This window comes from Callithrix jacchus, chromosome 12 (genome assembly GCF_049354715.1).
Source record: "Callithrix jacchus isolate 240 chromosome 12, calJac240_pri, whole genome shotgun sequence".
In the NCBI taxonomy this organism is placed as follows: domain Eukaryota; kingdom Metazoa; phylum Chordata; class Mammalia; order Primates; family Cebidae; genus Callithrix; species Callithrix jacchus.
Window position 1 is genome coordinate 2297496 of NC_133513.1, and position 20314 is coordinate 2317809.

General features: G+C 46.8%; 2 protein-coding genes and 1 pseudogene across 6 annotated transcripts in view; 1 reads left to right on the forward strand and 2 right to left on the reverse strand.

The window, feature by feature from the left end:
• On the reverse strand, positions 1 to 12127 carry LOC144578543 (ATP-binding cassette sub-family C member 6-like). 4 transcript variants are annotated; one of them, XR_013524482.1, is made up of 4 exons: positions 11770 to 12127; positions 7494 to 7572; positions 6597 to 6718; positions 1 to 3473 (listed from the first exon to the last, which is right to left on the reverse strand). XR_013524482.1 is itself a non-coding variant. In XM_078344170.1 (3 exons), the coding sequence occupies exons 1-3, from the start codon at positions 11975 to 11977 to the stop codon at positions 3419 to 3421; spliced, it is 342 nt and encodes a 113-aa protein (XP_078200296.1). In that variant the 5' UTR covers positions 11978 to 12127; the 3' UTR covers positions 1 to 3418. The 4 variants fall into 4 exon arrangements, 1 of the variants encoding a protein (XP_078200296.1); XR_013524481.1 differs by having other exon boundaries at positions 6587 to 6718; XR_013524483.1 differs by lacking the exons at positions 6597 to 6718; positions 11770 to 12127 and adding an exon at positions 7912 to 8054.
• Positions 11804 to 20314, reverse strand: part of POLR3K (RNA polymerase III subunit K) — a 27974-nt gene continuing 19463 nt past the window's right edge. Inside the window, exons 5-7 of one of the 2 annotated variants that reach the window (XR_013524484.1) lie at positions 17396 to 17492; positions 16982 to 17105; positions 11804 to 11940 (exon numbers count right to left, since the gene is read on the reverse strand). The gene's annotated coding sequence lies outside the window, so the exon portion shown is untranslated. Of the gene's footprint in view, positions 11941 to 16981; positions 17106 to 17306; positions 17493 to 20314 lie in introns of those variants that run through there. The other variant, XR_013524485.1, reaches the window with a different exon arrangement.
• The window catches only part of LOC128929217 (uncharacterized), a 10010-nt pseudogene continuing 6694 nt past the window's right edge, over positions 16999 to 20314 (forward strand).

The window sequence follows — 20314 nt, forward strand, 5'->3', positions numbered from 1 at the left end:
TTTTACAATGTAGGAAAATTTAATACATACTATATAAACATTATTTACATCAGAAATCACTAGGACAGTGGCATTTTTCACAAATATAGATTAATTACTGTTTAGTCAACAGGTTTTAAAAGTCTACTATTTTACAATAAAGAAAAACCATCTGTCCCCTGACAAGTGGGGCCAAGATGGCCTAAGGCAGCCTGGACCATTGGCATGGCTTCCCTCGCCCAATGCAGGCAGCCCTCAGAGGAGCCTGAAGATGCTGGTGCTGGGCTGCTGCTCCTGCTGACAAGTGGATTTTGGTCTGGAGGATTTCAGTGTCATTGTGACTTCCTAGATAAACAGCGTTTGCACTATGAGGACTGAGGCAACCTTCAGACACACCAGGCCAGAATGTCTGCAGCACAGCGTGCAAAGTCTCTGGGTCTCCCTTCGAAGGGCTAAGGAATGACTGAATGGGGAGCGAGCCCCGGGCTCTGCTGGGCACCTGTCTGCCTGGCTCTGAAAGACTGCAGCGATTTTCACCTGGGCCTTCTCTAGGCCACAGTGTATCACGTCAACCCCCATTCACGTGTAAGTTTTAGGGAATGCTAGCTCCCCCTGGTATTTCTATCAATGAAATCTTTCAGAGCCAAGTTCCAAGGAACACCACCCTCACTCACAGACTCCTGGGGCAGCTTCTCCCATACACAAGGGAGAGAATTTACCTGCGCAAAACATGTTTTTCATTTAAGCATATAGTATTCATACTAATTAAATCAATGAAGAAATGCTTCCTTTCTCCCAATGCACTCTTCAAACACACTTTAGCACCTAAAATAGACGTCTAATGGGGACACTGTAATTTTAGAACCAATGTAACACTGATCTGGCCAAGACTGCCTTTTGCTACTTCATATGGCACTAAGAGTCCCGAAAGTGAATGAAAGGAAGGTCTTCCTTCCTCAGGATGAGAAATCTCTGGGCATAACTCACATCTCCTATCAGTGACTTAAGAGAGAAGCCCTGACAAGCATGGAAACCTGATGGAAACACAGGGCCTCTGATGATGCCTTTGCCTCTCCTTTTGTTCCCGGAGGGCACAACCCAACTCTGCAGGGAGTCATCTCCTTCCCACCCCCGCTCCCATCGCTCAAGGGCTTGGCAAGCCAACCTCACCTTCCTCTTTGGCTTAGGCAAGGCAAACACAGGCCAGAGTCAGTATTATAAGCAGGAGGCTCTATCTGTGGTTTCCTTTTCACTGTGTCGCCTGAGTGGGGACACATGCCCTGCCCTCTCCACTGAGCAGTCACAGAGGCCTCCAGGGGAGGACTGTGGCCAGGTGGCTCATGCAGTCGCCAGGGCTTTGCTTCAAGGCAGGTGTGGTACAAGTCTAGGCTGAGCAACCCCAAGAAGTGTGAGGAGTTCACTAAGGGGGTGGGTCCACTGAGCTCTCAACACAAGCATCCAAGACCTAGACCCTCCTCTGGAAACAGCACGAACCAGCCCTGTGATGCTCTGTGTGGTAGGGAGCAAGGGCCACGTCACAGCCACATCTTCTTCATTCGGGGATACAAGTCGGCATGTCTTTGTAAAGGCATTCATGGTGCTGCCCAGGAGCCCAGCATGCACTGAAATCCTCACAAGAGACTTCGGGGGTTTAACCCCGCACATGCCCAGCAGAAGGGTTTTCACAGCTCTGAGCCTGGACATTTACAGGCACACTGAATGTTCAAGTCAGTTATCCTGTCTCCACCTAGAAAGGCCTCTGGATACTCCAACACTGGCAAGCTCTACTGAATAAAACTGCAGGCCCCAGTGTCAGTACATTGAAAAGAGCCTGCTTAACTGATGCAATCAACTTGCTTCCTAAACCTGACTCAATTCAACTCTAGTATGATTCTTGCTATCTCTAGCTCAGTCACTGTCTTTGGATGCCCCCTGTTTCAGGAAGTTTAACTGAGGTTTATACCTGATCACATTCTAAGAGATACTGAATTCAATTCTAATGATCTCCAACTAGCAGGAGAAACTTGTCCACCACATCTGCCCACTACATGACGTGTGAGTCTGTCCAGTACATTTCCTCAAGCTGTGCAAAGGGAGAGGAAATGCAGCCGAGGTGCCGACCTAGCCCAATACTGAAAGTCTCCCCTACTTGGCTGGCACTACTGAACCCCACAGTAGAAGCTGTTCACTGCCTGCACCAGGACCCCCAGCTTTGTGATTGCCAGCAACAAGCGGTCAGTAGGCCTGCCTCTGTGACCTCCTCTCCAGCTCCTGCAGTTTTCCTTCTCACCACAGGAATCAGAAATCCACCAGAGATTCCAGATCCCTGGCCGCACTATTCCCCACGTTGGCTCACCCTACCCCTCACCTGGCCTACTCCCCAGTCAAGTAATACCCACGCTGGCATCAACATTGTCGAACTCGCAGTACTCAAAAGTCAGTTAGAGCAACCTACTTTCCCCGCCATAGCAGGGAAAGGAGGCCCACTCAGGAGACCAAACTTCCGGAATGTACAAAGACGGTGTGGGAAAATTAGTGTTGGCAGAGATGAAGCCGCTGTGGAAGCCGCTGCCCTCTCGCTACCTCCCCACCCCAACCCCGCCCACAGGTTTCACATAATGAGAAATGCATTTCTCCCAAAAACGCATTTGAGGGGTATACCTGCTCCCCTTCAAGTCCTATGCTTGCCCCCACCCATCTGCCTGCACTCCCCACTCCCTGTCAGCAGCATCCATCATGTCAGAATGAAACAAATCAGGCAAATCACACTGTCCCATCAGGCCCCAGCTGCCTCCCTGCACCAGCTCCTGCCCGCCTATGCACTAAGGTCCTAGGAACACTGACCCTGGTGAGAAAACATTCATGACTCTGAAGATCCCCTATTCCTTGACTGGGGAAACGCATCCCAGTGAAGCTGGTATACACAGTCAGCTCTTCCTCCAAGTGCCCATCAAAGTGGGAGGCCAGAACTAGGCTGGAACGGGACGGGTGCCAAAGTGCGGGAGTGCTGACCTGAATCCGAGCTGGACCCAGTGAAAGGCCTCCCGTTCCTTGCTGACAGCAGCAGCATGTCCGAAACTCCGCTTACTGGTCTAGATAACTGGCTACTGTTGGATCAGACCAAAAACATCCATGTGTTTGATGACTTGCTCTCTCTTTTGCGAGCCGTCCTTTGTGTTTTCCGAACATTCCTATTATAATCTGGGTTGTTTTTCTGTTCTAGTGATCTCTCCGAAGGAGACCTATGACCCTGGGGTGACTTGGAGTCGTGAGAAGGGGGCGATCGAGGATCTGAGACTGCGGGGTGCAGTGTGGGTAGGCGCTGCTTATACTCCCCCAGTTCATCTGTGTAGAAAGAGGGGTAATGGTCTGAGGGTCCCTGGCCATGGTAGCCCATAGTGGGATGGTGATCAGACATTTGGCGTAAATCCGGCGGGTGTTAATTTTGAGGCCTACATTCATCGGATCTCCTCCGCTTGGAGTCATGATGGTGCCTGAAATAGAGATACAAGGATCAGCTGAAAGGCTGAAGTCAGATTCCCACCCCCTTCTCTCCACCACCCACTCGGTTCTTCCTCATACACTCATATACAAGGACACTTACAAACGGACTCAAAGACAGATGCTCACATTATGAGGAATCAAAAAAACTAACGTAATAACAGAGTCATTTTACACTTATTAGCAAAACATAATGAAATGACATAAGCCTCAAGTGACCAGTGACACAAGTATATACTTGAAACAATCACTGATGGCTTTGCACACGGACTCTTTTAGGAAAAATCTGATTAAGACCCATAAACAGTTTCATAATTCTGAACCCAGCCCATGAGAAAAAGAGACACAGAAATTGTTTTGTAAGTTATTAGTAACAGCAAAACCACCATCAACTTAAATATGCCATGAGTAAGTGAATAGTTAGTAAAATTCTCTTAAAAATTAACTCAATTTGAAGAGTACTAAACTTTTTGGCTTGTACCATGGTAAACTGCTCATGATACCATTAAAAAAAGAATTAGTAAAACTCCACAACGAAGGCAAGCCAACTCAAAAACAGGCAAAGGATTTGAACAGACATTTCTCCAAAGAAGATATATAAAGATAAAATGAAAAGATATTCAATATCATTAATCATCAGGGAAATGCAAACCAAGCCCACAATGAGACTACTTCACACCCACAAAATGGCTCTATTCATTAAAAATAAAATAAAATAAAAAGAGGAAAGAAGTGTTGCCAAGATAAGGAAAACTGCAACTCCCATACATTGCTGGTAGGAACGTAAAATGGCTCAGCCGTACAGAATATGACTAACAACTCCCTCCTGGGTACATATCCAAAACTGAAAACAGGTGGTCAAGGGCTTACACACCAGGCTTCCCTGTAGCACTGCTCACAACGGCCATCAATAGATGAATGGATAAACAAAATGTGGTGTCACGAAATATCCTTCAGCCATAAAATGGAATGAGTACTGATGAATGAATGACCCTTAAAAACACTATGCTAAGTGAAAGACACCAGACACAAAAGGCCACATACTATTCGACTCTTTCTATATGAAATGTTCAGAATATGCAAATCCAGAGAGACAGAATGCAGACTCGGGGTTGCCAGAGGCCAGGGAGAGGGAATGATGGGGAAGGTTTATTTAATGGTTGGAGGGTTTTCTTTGAGTGATGAAGTGTTTGGGAACCAGAGAGAAGTGGCGGCTGCCCAACACTGTAAAGGCACTAAGGTCATTCAGTTGGTCACTTTAAACAGTTCCTTTTTATGTGATCTGAATTTCACCTCAATAAAAGAGAGGGACGAAGAACTGGGCAACTTCAAGTTTCAGTCAAAATGGAGTAACGGGGACGAGGTTGACCCTCCCACCCAAAATAGCCAAAAGGGACCAAATGTATAGAACAGTGGTTTTCAAGACACCAGATGTCAGGCAATGAAGAGCAGTAATCCCTGAGGAATGGACACTAATGAAATGAGACTTTTAACTGCCCCTGCAGCCAGAGAGAAAGGTTGGGTTACCCACAAAGGGAAGCCTATCAGACTTACAGCAGATCTCTCAGCAGAAACCCTGCAAGCCAGAAGAGAGTGGGGGCCAATATTCAATATCCTTAAAGAAAAGAACTTTCGGCCGGGCGCGGTGGCTCAAGCCTGTAATCCCAGCACTTTGGGAGGCCGAGGCGGGTGGATCACGAGGTCAAGAGATCGAGACCATCCTGGTCAACATGGTGAAACCCCGTCTCTACTAAAAATTACAAAAAATTAGCTGGGCATGGTGGCGCGTGCCTGTAATCCCAGCTACTCAGGAGGCTGAGGCAGGAGAATTGCCTGAACCCAGGGGGCGGAGGTTGCGGTGAGCCGAGATTGCGCCATTGCACTCCAGCCTGGGTAACAAGAGCGAAAACTCCGTCTAAAAAAAAAAAAAAAAAAAAGAAAAGAACTTTCAGCCCAGAATTTCATATCCAGCCAAACGAAGCTTCACAACTGAGGGAAAAAATCTTTTATGAACAAGCAAGAACTCAGAGATTTTATTACCACCAGGCCTGCTTTACAAAAGCTTCTGAAAGAAGCATTACACATAGAAAGGAACAACCAGTATTAGCCTTTCTAAAAATATACCAAAAAAGTAAAGAGCACCAACATAATGAAGAATTTACATCAACAAATGGACAAAACAGCCAGTTAACATCAAATGGCAGTAATCCTAAATTTAAATCAACTAAATCCCCCAATCAAATGATACAGCCAAAACCCAACGGTATTCTACATCCAGACCCATTTCACATGCAAGGATACACAAAGACTCAAAACAAAGGGATGGAGAAATATTTGCCAACCAAATGGAGAGCAAAAATAAATAATAAATAAATAAAAATCAGGAGTTGCAATTCTTGCATCTGATAAAATAGATTTTAAAGCAACAAAAATATGTAAAAGGATCAATGCAACAAGAAGAGCTAACGATCCTAACACCCAGATACATGAGACCTATAAAGAGACTTAGACTCCCTAGACTCCCACACAATAATAGTGGGAGACTTCAACATCAATATTAGGTAGATCAATGAGACAGAAAATTAATAAGGATATCCAGGACTTGAACTCAGATCCAGAACAAGTAAACTTAATAAACATTTATAGAGCTCTCCACTTTAAATACATAAAATACACATTTTTGTCAGTACCACATTGCACCTACTCATAGGTTTAAATGAAATATTGAACGGCCGTTATTAAGCATGATTATTGGCATAAAAGAGATTTCCAATACCCATTTTTAGAATAAAGCAACATTCCCGTTCTCGCTCCCATTTTTTCCTTTCTTCCTCTCCTTCACTCCTTTTTTCCCTTCTCTCAAAACAAAATATATATACACTCTATTTTTACTGTTATAAAAAATATACATACTCTCAAAATACTGTAATAAAAAATATACACACTTTATTGGCACTCTGTCATAAAAAATATACACACTCTAAAAATACTGTTATTAAAAATATATGCACTCTCAAAGCCTTGATTACAGTGGCATATTGGGAGTCGCTGGAAAATTAAGATTCAGTTGGTCAGAGTCCCTAACCTATTACAGACGCTCCCATACCTTTCCTTACTTAGTCCATGTGCTCCTATTAGAGACAGAGCCCTGAACGCAAAAAGACCTTGTGTGGCTCAGGGTGGAGAGGCTGATTAATGTGTCTGTGTTCTTTTCATTGGAGAAGACGGCTTCTCATCCCTTTGCAGAGAAAAAACAGAGATCATAAGTGATTACTTCTGTCTGTTTCGTGACTTTGCATCATCATGACTACCATTGTATAATGACAGCAAGACAAAACGATCTTTTTGGTTTCTCATTACGTTCTGAAACAAGATTCCAGAGTATAGTACGACACAAGGGGCATTATGGCTGCCCACCTGCTTCCCCAAGGAGAAACTGACAAGCAACTGTGGACCTGGGGCAGCGTAGCATGTGGGTATGCATAGGGAAGCAGAAGTGCTAACGGGAAATCTGACATCAGCAGGCAGAGTCTGTTCCCCTAGCAAAATTCACTAGGAGAACATATGTCCCTGAGCTGGGGCCTTGGCAGAAATGGGCAATTAGATAATTACTCATGGTGATGGCTGTGGGAGGGCGGGAGTTGACTCAGCTTTGAGGAAGCCGTTCTAAGGATACTAGTTCCTGTTTGGAGACAGTGGTCACTCTCCACCTGTCCCCAACTCTGTTTCTTTGCAAACCTCAAGCGCATTCTTCTAAACGTGTGCTTCACATTTGCCTGTGCATACAAATCACCCAGGGATCTTGTTTAAAACATGTATTCTGATTCAATAGGTCTGGGATGAGGTCTGAGAGTCTTCATTTCCAGGATCTTTCCAGGTGATCCCCTGGCTGCTTGGTTCTAGGAATCTACCTCAAATAGCAAGGTCAAAGACCTGTCTCCAGCATCATCATTGTCCAAAAAACTTTTTAGAAAGGCAAATTCTCAGGCCCCACCTCAACATCAGAAACTTACTTTAAAAAGCCCTCTAGGGGATGTTGATGTGTACTCAATTTTGAAGACCACTTTGTAGACTGTGCACGAACTATTCTCACTAGAAGGACAGATAAATATTCAGAAAAATAGTATTCCATTAGCATAGAACCTCAAGTTGGGAAGACCTGCCCAAAAGGTTACCCAAGCCTTCCTCCAGGAAAAACCTGGAGGGTTTCTATGGAAAAACCCTTCACTCAGGGGCTGGCTGGTAGAAGGTGCTGGTGTCCACACCTTTGTCAGAACTCTCCATAAAATGAGCAGCTAGATCACCCAGTCTGATGGAGCTTTCCCGCACTACCAGACCAATTTATTGCACGTAAATTATTCCTCAATCAAACAAGGGAAAAGGGAATTGGCTAAATTACTCCTCAACCTCCTTGAACTCACTTTGACTTACCGGAGTCATTTTTTGTCTAAGAGTCATCCATGTCCACCCTTCTTCACACAGTACTGTTTCCTGTGTCACCAACTGTTGTCCAGCCTTTATTAAGAGTGCACCACTATTGTCTCCAGAATTTTCTTCCATGCCTCTAGCAGCACCTGTTCTACAAGTTTTGATGTAAATGTTCAAGCAATGATGATCATATTACTTTTGCTGCTTACCTGACTATAAGATGCCTTCTGACTGCAGATATATTAAAATGTGAAAAAAATGTACATCTTAGAATGGAAATGTGATAGAAGGAAACAAAGTTTAAATCTGGTGAAATGAACCTTAGTGCCCACGATGGAGGCAGATATTTGACAGAGCAGTAACAGCACCTTTAAAATAAGACTTGTTTATAAGTAACAAGATACAGCTCCAGGGATCCCCAGAAATACTTGAGGAACGTTGCAGAAGTGGCTAATGTCCTCTGCAAGCATGTGGAGCAAAAGCCAGTGACATCTGAGTATTAATGTAATAATGATTCCTGTCTCTGTCCTCAGTTGACTTTATTCAGAATACATAAACATATAAAAATGTACTTAAAAGCCAGGAAAAATTCGACTAACATGTTAGCCTGGGTTATCACAAATCATCAAATCTGTATGTTCTATTTCACTGCAAATAACACATATTACCTTTGGGATATTTATAACACTAAAAGTAAAATGAGAGAAATATAAGATAACCCTTCTAAAATATAATTAAATGATTGGGCAATAGGCAGACTGAAAAAAAGGTCTCTAAATTTGGTAAGAAAGAAGTCACTGATGGGCTCAGGAAAGACATTTATAGTAAAGTACAAGGACTAGGAGCCATATTAAAGAGAAATGAGTGAAAATCAATTACTCTCAACAATATGTTTGAGGAATTTGGGGTCAAAGGGTAGTTGCATATTTCTTTTGAATCAGTCCATATCCAAAATCTAAGGCTTAGGCCTGCCCAACTAAACTGCCTCATGCTGATTTCTTTCTGTGCATCCCCTTCAATTTTTACCTTGTCATCTCTTTTTATCAGATTGTTTTCACAATCTGATAAAAGGTCAAGAGAGTCCTGTCACACACATGGCCCAGATACTCACTATCACACCCACTGACCATGTGGCCTTAACTGCTCTGACCATCCATTTTCCCTGTCCTGGCTCCTGCCACCTCTCCAGCAACCTCAACACCCCACTCTGAGTTCTTCCGGGAACATCATTCAGGCATTCACTCACTCATTCATTTTTTCAATCAGTGAATATAATTGGGCACCTGCTGTGAACCTGAGGTTGGAAAAGCATCAGTGAACACTGTATAACGTTATCTCTGTTTCTCCCGACAGCCTTGCTCAAGCAGTTCCTTGTGTCTGGAATGCTCTTCTCTGGTTAACTCCCACCAACCTTCAGGTACCATCTCTCCCAGGAAGGACACCTCCCCACCACTATCCCCCAGATGTGGCCAATAACTGAAGGCAGAGCTGTATAGTTTAACCACAGACCTGTAAGCAAGAAATAACTGCCACTGTAACCTGCTGAGAGTTGGGGGGCTATTTGTTACACAGCACCATTGCAGCAAAAGCTGACCAATACTAACAGGCAAGTATTAGCTTCAAGCTTCAGGACTGGGACATTGTGAATCAACACTTAGTGTTTTTAGCCAGGGTGTGCCAATGCTAAGCAGATGTTCTCAGAAGAGACAAAGTCTGAGATTGAGGGAGACCCGGGTGTGGGTCCCTGCTTTGTCATGCAGGGGTAGTAAAAAGCCTAATGATTAAAAAACACATTCTCTGGAATCAAGTTGCTTGCGTACAAATCCCAGTGCTGCCACTTATAAGCCACGTAACCTGGTACTAGTTCCTTAACTTTTGGGCCTCAGTTTCCTCATCTGTGAAATGGAAATGATTCAAGTACCAGTCTCATGGCGGCATTAAGTTGATTCAGTGAGCTAATGCATGTGATGTGCTATGAGTTGCTACTTTTCAGTCATTGTGGGTGAGCTTGGCTTGGCAACTTTACTTCCAGAACCTTGTCAGGTATCCAGCGCGCTTTGTGTTCTTCAGATTATTAGAAACTCTAGCTGGCATGTTATAGCTTTCCAGGCACCAAAACCTCCTTGTGCTGTCTCCACAGCAACTGCAAGCATAGACTCTGGAGTTGGACACACTCAAGTTCTAAGCTGGTGACCTTGGGCAACTGATTTAACTCTCTTTGCTCATCTATAAAATGACAGCAGTAACTTCACATGCCTCTGAGGGGACGGTGAGAACCAAATGAAATAGTGTATTTCTTACAGAAGCACTTAGCTCAGCCCCGGCTCATAGATGGTGTTATTGGCCCTTCTTGGAGAGAGGTGACCTACTGGAGAGCCGTCTGCTTCTGGGCATAAGCCTACAGGGGAGGTATGACCAGAGCAACCCACTCTTGCCAGCAGGACCCTTTGAGCCTTTCTGCCCAAGAGTGGCAAGAGCCAGGCACAGAGAATCAGCAAAGCCCACCTGGTACCTCCTTCTCCTCTATCTCCTAGCTGTCTGGCTTGATCCAGAAGACTCATGAGGGCCCACTTCTTGTGCAGAAGTTCCTGGTTGGAACCCATCTCTACAATGGCCCCATCTGCCAGCACCACGATCCAATAAGCCTGGGGCAGGACGTGGAGTGCGTGGGTCACAAGAGTCTGTGTCTGGGCAGGGAAGGGTTAGAAGTTAACGCACGTGTGGCCACGTTCCATGGCTCATGCCTGTAATCCCAGCACTTTGGGACGCCAAGGCAGGTGGATCACTTGAGGCCAGGAGTTCAAGACCAGTCAGGTCACCATGGCTAAGCCCTGTCTCTACTAAAAATACTAAAATGAGCTTGGTATGGTGGCATACACCTGTAGTCACAGCTACTTGGGAAATGGAGGCATAAGAATCACTTGAAACTGTGAGGCAGAGGTTGCAGTGAGCTGAAATTGCACTGCTGCATTCCATCCTAGGTGATGGAGCAAGACTCCATCAAAAAGAAAGGGTCGGGCGCGGTGGCTCACGCCTGTAATCCCAGCACTTTGGGAGGCTGAGGCAGGTGGATCACGAAGTCAAGAGATTGAGACCATCCTGGTCAACATGATGAAACCCCGTCTCCACTAAAAATACAAAAAAAAATTAGCTGGGCATGGTGGCGTGTGTCTGAAATCCCAGCTACTCGGGAGGCTGAGGCAGGAGAATTGCCTGAACCCAGGAGGTGGAGGTTGCGGTGAGCCGAGATTGCACCACTGCACTCCAGCCTGGGTAATAAGAGTGAAACTTTGTCTCAAAAGAAAAAAAAAAAAAAAAGGAAGGAAGAAAGGGAAGGAGGAAGGGAGGAGAGAGGGAGAGAGAGGAAGAGGGAGGGATGGGAAGGGAAAGAGGAATGAAGAGAAGGGGAAAGAAAGAAAAGTTATACACCTGTGCTTGGCCAGCCTCCTGGAGCAGGGGGTAGGAGTGGGAGTATTGTCCCTGGACTCAGAGTTGGGAGAGCTCCCCTTCTTGTGCTCCTGCCATCTTTCTTGAAAATAGCATTTTCAAATAGAGAAACAGAGGGGACTCCTTCAGCCTATCTCAAGAAGATGAGTCCATCTGACCCAGGCCAATCATCCAAGGCAGAGCTGTAGTAGTTAAACCACAGACACATAAGCAAGAAACAGCAGCTGTTGTAAGCTGATGGAATCTGAGGGGTTGTTTGTTACGTAGCATCATCACAGCAAAAGCTGACCAATACAAAGAGAAAAATTGGACTCAAGTGGAAGGGGGCGGTGAGAGAATCTTGGGTTAGGACTGGATGCTAAGGGCATGCTCTACCTTTGCCCTGTGACCTCTGAAACATATTCCCAAACTTACTGTTCCCCGCCAGGAGTAGCCCGCCAGGCCCGATGACCTGGTTGAAGACATGCTGGCCAATGTGGGCATCCAAAGCCACCAGGGGGTCATCCAGCAGGTACACAACTGCCTTTCTGTACACAGGCTGGGTGAGGCTCATCTGCTGCTTCTGGCCCCTGAGAGATTCATGCCCTGTGGCCACAAAAGGAACAGCGTCCTGAGTCTGCATCTACAGAGTGAGACTGGGGAGCCCAGGCAGGAGCAGGTTAGGGTAGGTGTAGCTCCCCATGTCTGTCCCCTGGGCACATGCTCAGCTTCAAAGGCACTCACTCCCAAGCCAGCATCCCCTGCATCCTTACCAGCCTCACTTCTCCCCTTCCCAGCATGCTTCCTAAAGGAATTACCTGTGCTTCCCAAGCTACTCTGTCTCCTACTCACTCTCTGTAAACATTTGAGTCCAACTTCTGTTCCCTTTCTCCACTGAGACCACCTTTAATGAGGACAGCATTCATCTCCCTATTCCATGATCCAGTGGTAAGTTTTCAGTCCTTTTTTAAATTTTAATTGATTTATTTTATTTTTGTTGATATGTAATAGTTGCACCTATTTGAGGGGCACAGGTGATATTTTGAGACCTGTAGAGCAGTGGTCCCCAACCTTTTTGGCACCAGGCATCGGTTTTGTAGAATACAAATTCTCCATTGACCTGGGGGCCGGGGGTGGTTTCAGGATGTTTCAAGCACGTTACATTTACTGTGTACTTTACTTCTATTATTATTATTTATTGAGATGGAGTTTTGCTCTTGTCACCCAGGCTGGAGTGTAATGGCATGATCTTGGCTCACTGAAACCCCTGCCTGCTCGATTCAACCAATTCTCCTGCCTCAGCCTCCCAAGTAGCTGGGATTACAGGTGCCTGCCGCCACACCTGGCTGATTTTTTGTATTTTTAGTAGAGATCATGTTTCACCATGTTAGCCAGGCTGGTCTCGAACTCCTGACCTCAGGTTATCTGCCCACCTCACCCTCCCAAAGTGCTGGGATGATAGGCATGAGCCATGGTGCCTGGCCTGCTTCTATTAGTATTACATTGTAAAATATAATGAAATACTTACATAACACACCATAATGTGGAATCAGTGAGAGCCTCAGCTAGTTTTGCTGAAACTAGACGGTCCCTTTAGGGACAAAAAGAGACTGTGATAGATCATCAGGCATTAGATTTTCATAAGAAGCATGCAGCTGCAGGGGCATAGTGGCTCATGCCTGTAATTCCAGCACTTTAGGAGGCCAAAGCGGGTGGATCACGAGGTCAGGAATTTGATACCAGCTTGGCCAACATGGTGAAACCAGTCTTTACTAAAAAAATTCAAAACATAGCCATGCATGGTGGTATGTGTCTGTAATCCCAGCTACTCAGGAAACTGAGGCAGGAGAATGGTTTCAACCCGAAAAGCAGAGGTTGCTGAGAGCCAAGAATGTGCGACTGTGCTCCAGCCTGGCAAAGAACGAGGAGGAGGAGGAGGAGGAGGGGGAGGAGGGGGAGGGGGAAGAAGGAGGGGGAGGAGGAGGAGGGGGGGAGGAGGAGGGGGAGAAAGGAGAAAGGAGAAAGAAGAAAGGAGGAAGGGGGAAGGAGGAAGAAGGAAGAAGAAAGAAAAAAGAAAGAAGCAAGAAGCCGCGGCAGCAGAAGCAGAAGCAGAATGTAGCTGAGATCCCTCACAGTAGGGTTTTGCGCTCCTCTGAGACTCTAACACTGCCACTGATCTGGAGGTAGAGCTTAAGTGCCTCACACGCCTGCCTGCTGCTCACCTGCTGTGCTGCCTGTCCAGTTCCTAACAGGCCTCAGATTTGTGGCCGGGGGTGTGGGGGCCCCTGATGTAGACAGTATGTAATGATCATATCAGGGTAACTGAGGTAGTCATCACCTCAAATATTTATCTTTTGTATTGAGAACACGACAATCCTTGTCTTCTAGCTATCTTGAAATTTATAAATAAATTCTCATTCACTATGATTTCCCTTGTGTAATATTGATCACTATCACTTATTCCTTCTATCTAGGCCTTCTTGTCTTTCATGCATTCTTTTTTTAAATTATTGTTATTTATTTTTGAGACAGAGTCTCGCTCTTTCATCCATGCTGGAGTGCAGTGGCATAATCTTGACTCACTTCAACCTCCACCTCCTGGATTCAATCGATTCTCCTCCCTCAGCCTCCTGTGTAGCTGGGATTACAGGTGTGCCACCATGCCTGGCTAATTTTTGTATTTTTAGTAGAGATCGAGTTTCACCATGTTGGCCAGGCTGGTCTTGAACTCCTGACTTCAAGCAATCCGCCCACCTTGGCCTCCCAAAGGGCTGGGACTACAGGCAAGAGCCACCACACCCGGCCATTCATTTTTTTTTTTTTCTCTGTAATCTAGACTCAGATGACACATTCATTCATTCTTACATTAATTCATTCCACTAATAACTACTGCCTGGTTATCATATCCCCATCAGGGTTCTAGGCTTTGGGGAGACAGCAATGAACGAAACAAAGTTTCTGCTATCTGAATGGATCCATCATTCTAATGAGGGAGAGACAGGCAATCCACAAACAAACCAGTAACACAGACAGCACATCAGGTAAAAGTGCTATGAAGAATAAAAACTAAAGCAGGTGCAGCCAGGTGCGGTGGCTCACGCCTGTAATCTCAGCACCTTGGGAGGCCAAGGTGAGTGGATCACTTGAGGTTAGGAGTTCAAGATCAGCCTGGCCAACATGGTGAAACCCCATTTTTACTAAAAGTACAAAAATGATGGCACCTGCCTGTAATCCTAGCTACTCAGGAGGCTAAGGTGAGAGGATTGCTTGAACTTGGGAGGCAGAGGTTGCAGTGAGCCGAGATTGCACAACTGCACTCCAGCCTGGGGAACACAGCAAGACTCTGTCTCAAGAGAAAAAAGGAGAAGGAAAAGGAAAAGGAAGGGAAGGGGAAAAAGAGGAAAGGGGAAAAGGGGGAAGGGGAAGGGAAGGGAAGGCAGGTGTGGGTGTAAGGCACACTAGCATGAGCAGGGTTGTGGCGGTGGTGGTGGCGGATAAGGTAATCAGGGAAGGCTTCTCTGTGAATGTGATAGAAGTGAGGGATGAGCCCTTGGAACTCCTGGGGAGAGATTTCCAACAGTGGGAACAGCAGGTGCAAAGGCCCTGGGGACAGAGTGTGCTGCGGGGGATCAGGGAACATCACAGAGACTCTGGAGGCTGGAGTGAAGCCGGGAGATGACGATGGGAGATGGGAATGATGGATACCAGAGCAAGGTGACAGGGACCTTGCCAGGGATCATCACGACTTGGGCTTTGACTCAGGGAAATGGGAAGATGACCTGAGGTCAGGAGCTAGAGATGAGCCGGGCCAACATGGTGAAACACTGTCTCTACTAAAAATATAAAAATTAGCCAGGTGTGGTGGCATGCACCTATAATCCCAGCTACTCAGGAGGCTGAGGAGGGAGAATTTCTTGAATGTGGGAGGGGGAGGTTGCAGTGAGCCAAGATTGCACCACCGCACTCCAGCCTGTGCAACAGAGACTCCATTGCAAACACACACACACACACACACACAAAGTGGGGGTCACAGTTTGCGAGCTCCTGCCCAAGCCACAGCTCCAGATGCATATATCCTGCGTCTTGGACATCTCTGTCCAGACCCTTTGGTGAGGCCAAGAGGGGAAGCAATTAGATCGTCATCCAGCAAGGCAGGGCAGAGTAAGACAGGAGTCTAGTCGTCTCACTCTCGGTTGTCAGAGAGACCCTCACAGCCAATCCCTATCGCAACTCCTTGCCTCTTTGTGTCCATTTCTATTTATTGATTAATGATTATTTATTGAGCACCTTAGGCCGGGCGCGGTGGCTCATGCCTGTAATCCCAGCACTTTGGGAGGCCGAGGCGGGTGGACCACAAGGTCAAGAGATTGAGACCATCCTGGCCAACATGGTAAAACCCCGTCTCTACTAAAAATACAAAAAATTAGCTGGGCATGGTGGCGCGTGCCTGTAATCCCAGCTACTCGGGAGGCTGAGGCAGGAAAATCGCTTGAACCCAGGAGGCAGAGGTTGCGGTGAGCCAAGATTGCACCATTGCACTCCAGCCTGGGCAACAATAGCAAAACTCTGTCTCAAAAACAAAGAAAAAAATATATATATGTATTATGGGTTGTAAATATGATTTTGTTGAGTCTTTTATTCAGAAATATAGAACATATATACATAATATAGAATTTATTTATTATGAGTCATGTTAAAAAATAGTTTAGAAGCTGCTGATTTGTTTCCTCTTCAAATTTTTCAGGATAATTTGGTTTTTTTTTTTTTTTTTGACAGAGTCTTGCTCTGTGCCCAGGTTGGAGTGCAATAGCACAATCTCAGCTAACAACCTCCGCCTCCTGGGTCCAAGCAACTCTCCTGTCTCTGCATCCTGACTAGCTGAGACTACAGGCATACACCACCATGCCTGGCTAAGTTCTGTATTTTTAGTAGAGACAAGGTTTCACCATACTGGTCAGGCTGGTCTTGAACTCCTAACCTCAAGTGATCCACCCACCTCTGCCTCCCAACATGCTGGGATTACAGGCATGAGCCACCACACCCAGCCTAAATTTTGCAGGATAGTAAGTAACCTTTAGGCAAAGCTCAGTGGCTCACCCCTGTAATCACAGACCTTTGGAGGACAAGGCAGGAGGATTGCCTGAGGTCAGGAATTCAATACCAGCTTGATTAACATGGCATACACCTGTCTCTACTAAAAATACAAAAACTAGCCAGGTGTGGTGTCACATGCTTATAGCTCCAGCTACTCGGGAGGCTGAGACAGGAGAATTGCTTGGATTCAGGAGGCAGAGGTTGTGGTGAGCCAAGATCACACCATTGCACTCCAGCCTGAGCAAGAGAGCAAGACTCTGTCTCAAATAAATAAATAAATCACCTTTGTAAGTATCGTCGGTCACTTGTCTGGATGTTTTTCTTTAGGTTAACATGCAGTAGTGATTCTTTCTGAGTTTCTGACACAAGATAGCAGTTTTTAATGGAAATAAGTCAACTACTCCTCCCCATCCCTAAGATACTGGTATGGAAGGAAAAAGCTAGAACTGTGACTGCCTACACTTCCCCCAGCATGGCCCCCTGTGAGACGTGGGGCGGCCGAGGCCAGGAACTGTTCGAGGATGCCAGGCCCCGTCTGTGTGCACTCACTCACCTTCCTCGGGTCCTCGCATGGGGGATGGCACTGACTTTACGTGCTGCTGCTACAGCTCCTTGGTGAGCTGGCCCTGATCATGGGACAGGAACTGTGGGGTCAGGACAACGGAGGGCTTCACCACCTGCAGAAAGGGAACAGAGCTCATGGTGAGTGCCAACCTATTAGACAACTGTTTTTTTAAACGTTTCTTGAATTAGTGGAAAGACAAGGTGATGCTTGAGTCTATGGTGGTCAGGAGCATGGGGGCCTCAGAAAAGGTCAGAACCAAGTTCAAACTCCTGTACTTCGGATTTCTACTTCATGCCATGCAAAATTACTTTACCCTCTTCACCTCGGTTTCCTTCTGTGCGAAATGGAAACAATAAATTTCATTCCTCATTCAGTTTCTGTCAAGGATTCATGAGATGATACCTCTAAAACATCCAACTCATTTAGATGTGTCATCATTTCCGTCAGAACCAGTGGGATCAATTTCACTATCATTGTATATACAGTTCTGTGCCAAAACCTACAAAAAAAAAAAAAAAAGAAAATCTCACCTTTAAAAAGCGTCAGTGATTTGTCGTTTTTATATTATTAATCATAACCGTATTTAATCACACAAGGCCTTGTGCACGGCAGGTGCTCAATAAACACTTCGGGAATCAATGCATGTGGGCTCCGCAGCCACACTGTTTAGGTCCGATTCGGCCTCCACCACTTACGAGCTGAGTGATCTGAGCAAGATAATTCACCTCTTTATGTCTGTTTCCTTCGCTATAAAATACAGATACAAAGAATCCCTAGCTCCTTACGTTGTTGCCAGGGACGAATAATTTGGCACATGGTAGGGGCTTTTTAAACATTAGCTGTGATGATCTCCTTCCAAATCTGCCTTTTCAGAGCCACAGATGAGGCCACAGTGCCACCTGGCGACCCTAGAGTGTAAGGACACCTGATCGCCAATAGGCTCTCTCTCCACCACAGGTCGGAGACTGGCTAGTTGCCGCCTGGAGGTTTCTGCTGCATCTGCCTTCTCAGGGCTCACGTTAACGACTTTTGTATTTTCCTCCTCGCATTCCTGCAGATGGGGTTCAGGTTGCCTGACACAGCTGGGTGATTCCCAAGGCACGTCCTGGTCCTGCTGGCAGGGGAGCTGCAGGGGTCTGGTCTCTCAGGTAGAGCCAGTGAACACAAGGCTCCCACTGTGCCATGGCTGCCACACTGTGCCCTGCTCATCTTCCCCCCAACCACCGCAGTTGTAAGAGGCGACCCTAGAGCACGGAACCCTGCTGCCTCCCCACCGAAGCTCCCCTAGGCATGTGCAAGACTCCAAGTCTTCCCTACGGTCCCCTCTAAGCACCCCAGCACCCCGTTTCCGATACCCTGTGCTGCTTTAGTCCCCAACCCTAGGGCCGCACTCCAGGCCATTCCCTCCTTGCTGTCCTGAATGGAGAGGACCCTGACCTCCGTGGGGCCCTGGGGAGCACACACACACATCCCCAGGGGAACCAGTCGTTGCCCCCACAGCATGAGAAATTCCCTGGAGACCCTGGAAGGTCGTGCCAGAGACTCCGGGGTCACCTTCGGCCCTCTGACCCTATTGTCGAGTCCCAGGCAGATCTAAGCCATGGGAGATACACAGGGTGCCTTGTCTGGGCAGAGCGGGGGATCAGGTGCCTCCTTCCCTGAGCGATTTGCCCTCCTTCATCCTTGTGGCTGGATTAAATGAAGCCGTGCCCAAAGTGGGGGGTAAAGGACAGGGGACCTAGGGGGTAAGGAGAGCCCATCATCCTGCTGCCTTGAGGGCCTGAGCTGAGACCCTAAGAAGGGGCTGGGGGAAGCCGAATCCTGAGCTGCACTAGGTTAGACACAGTGTCGACTTGGCCTCTCCACACTCTGCCCCCACCAAACACTCACAAATCCCCAGGGCCAGAGCTGCCAGTGGGGGCTGCTCCTGGTAGGGCAGCTTTGTAGCCACAGGGCCAAATGAAGGGGCAAAGGCAGAGCTGGGGCGGGCCAGCGAGGTTCGTGACCCCCTCCCCACTTAGGTGAGCATACCTTCACTGCTTACTTTCCACCTGGATAGACATTCTGCTTACCTGGCCAGCACAAAGTTCATCCAGCCTCCTGTGGCCCAGCCTTTCTCCAATGCCAATGGTGGGAAGCAACAATTACGAAGCAATGATTCTTCTTACGAAGAAGATACGTTCAGACATCTTCTTGCCTGACCGTTATGTGGTCACATCCCATAGGAAACCAGACAGCTGTGCCTGAAGCTGATCCACACAACCCCCTTCACCTCCTCCAACCCCCACCCTCATCTGTGTGAATGTGTGCAGGTGGGCAAGTTGCAAGCTGTTCCTTCAACAGCCTCCCTTGAGATCTTCCTTGGGCAGGCTCTGGGCCAGTCACTGGAAATTAAACCCCATCCCACCACCTGGGAGTGAGCGGCTGATGTTCACAGTCCACAGGATGAAAGGTACAGGCCTAGGGCCGGAACAGTGGCTCCCCGACCAGTAATCCCGATGCTTTGGAAGCTGAAGCGGGAGGTTCTCTTGAGCCCAGCAGTTCAAGTGTGCAGTGAGCTATGATCAAGCCACTTGCACTCCAGCCTTGGTGACAGAACAAGACCCTATCTCTTTAAAAAAATGAAATAAATTAAACATATTTAAAAATAAAGGTAGAGGTCTGCCCCCAGCCTCACTCAGGACCTAAATCTGGTAGGCTTGAACCAACTGCCAGTATACAGAGAATTTTTAAAGAATCACTAGGACAAATAGCTAATGCATACTGGACTTAAAACCTAGATGACGGGTTGGTACATGCAGCAAACCACCATGGCGCACATATCCGCCATGTAACCAACCTGCACGTTCTATACTTTTATCCAGGAATTTAAAGTAAAATTTTAAATAAAAAAAAGAATCAGGCTGGGCAAGGTGGCTCACACCTGTAATCCCAGCACTTTTAGAGGCCGAGGCAGGCAGATCACGAGATCAGGAATTCGAGACCAACCTGGCCAATGTGGTGAAACCTCGTCTCTACTAAAATACAAAAATGAGCTGTGCGTGGTGGCAGGTGCCTGTAATCCCAATTACTCAGGAGGCTGAGGAAGGAGAACTGCTCGAACCCGGGAGGCGGAGGTTTCAGTGAGCCGGGTTCACACCACTGCACTCCAGCCTGGGCAGCAGAGTGAGACTCAACCTTGGAAAAAAAAAAAGGAGCGGGGAGATACAAGACAGTTGCTTCCTGTCTTTCTTGCTCTCTGCCATGTGAGGATACAAGAAGATGGCCCTCTGTGAAACAGGAGGTGGCCCTCCCCAAGAACCAAAGATGCTGATACCCCGA

Bases quoted from the DNA above. Each gene is read 5' to 3' on its own strand.
- LOC144578543 (XM_078344170.1), bottom strand. From the start codon at position 11,977: ATGCAGACTCAGGACGCTGTTCCTTTTGTGGCCACAGGGCATGAATCT. The intron at 7,573-11,769 runs GTAAGTTTGGGA...CTGTCCTTCTAG, and splicing joins GCTACTCCTGGCGGGGAACA to TGAGAATAGTTCGTGCACAG. The intron at 3,474-7,493 runs GTAAGTTTCTGA...TCTCTATTTCAG, and splicing joins CCCCTAGAGGGCTTTTTAAA to GCACCATCATGACTCCAAGC.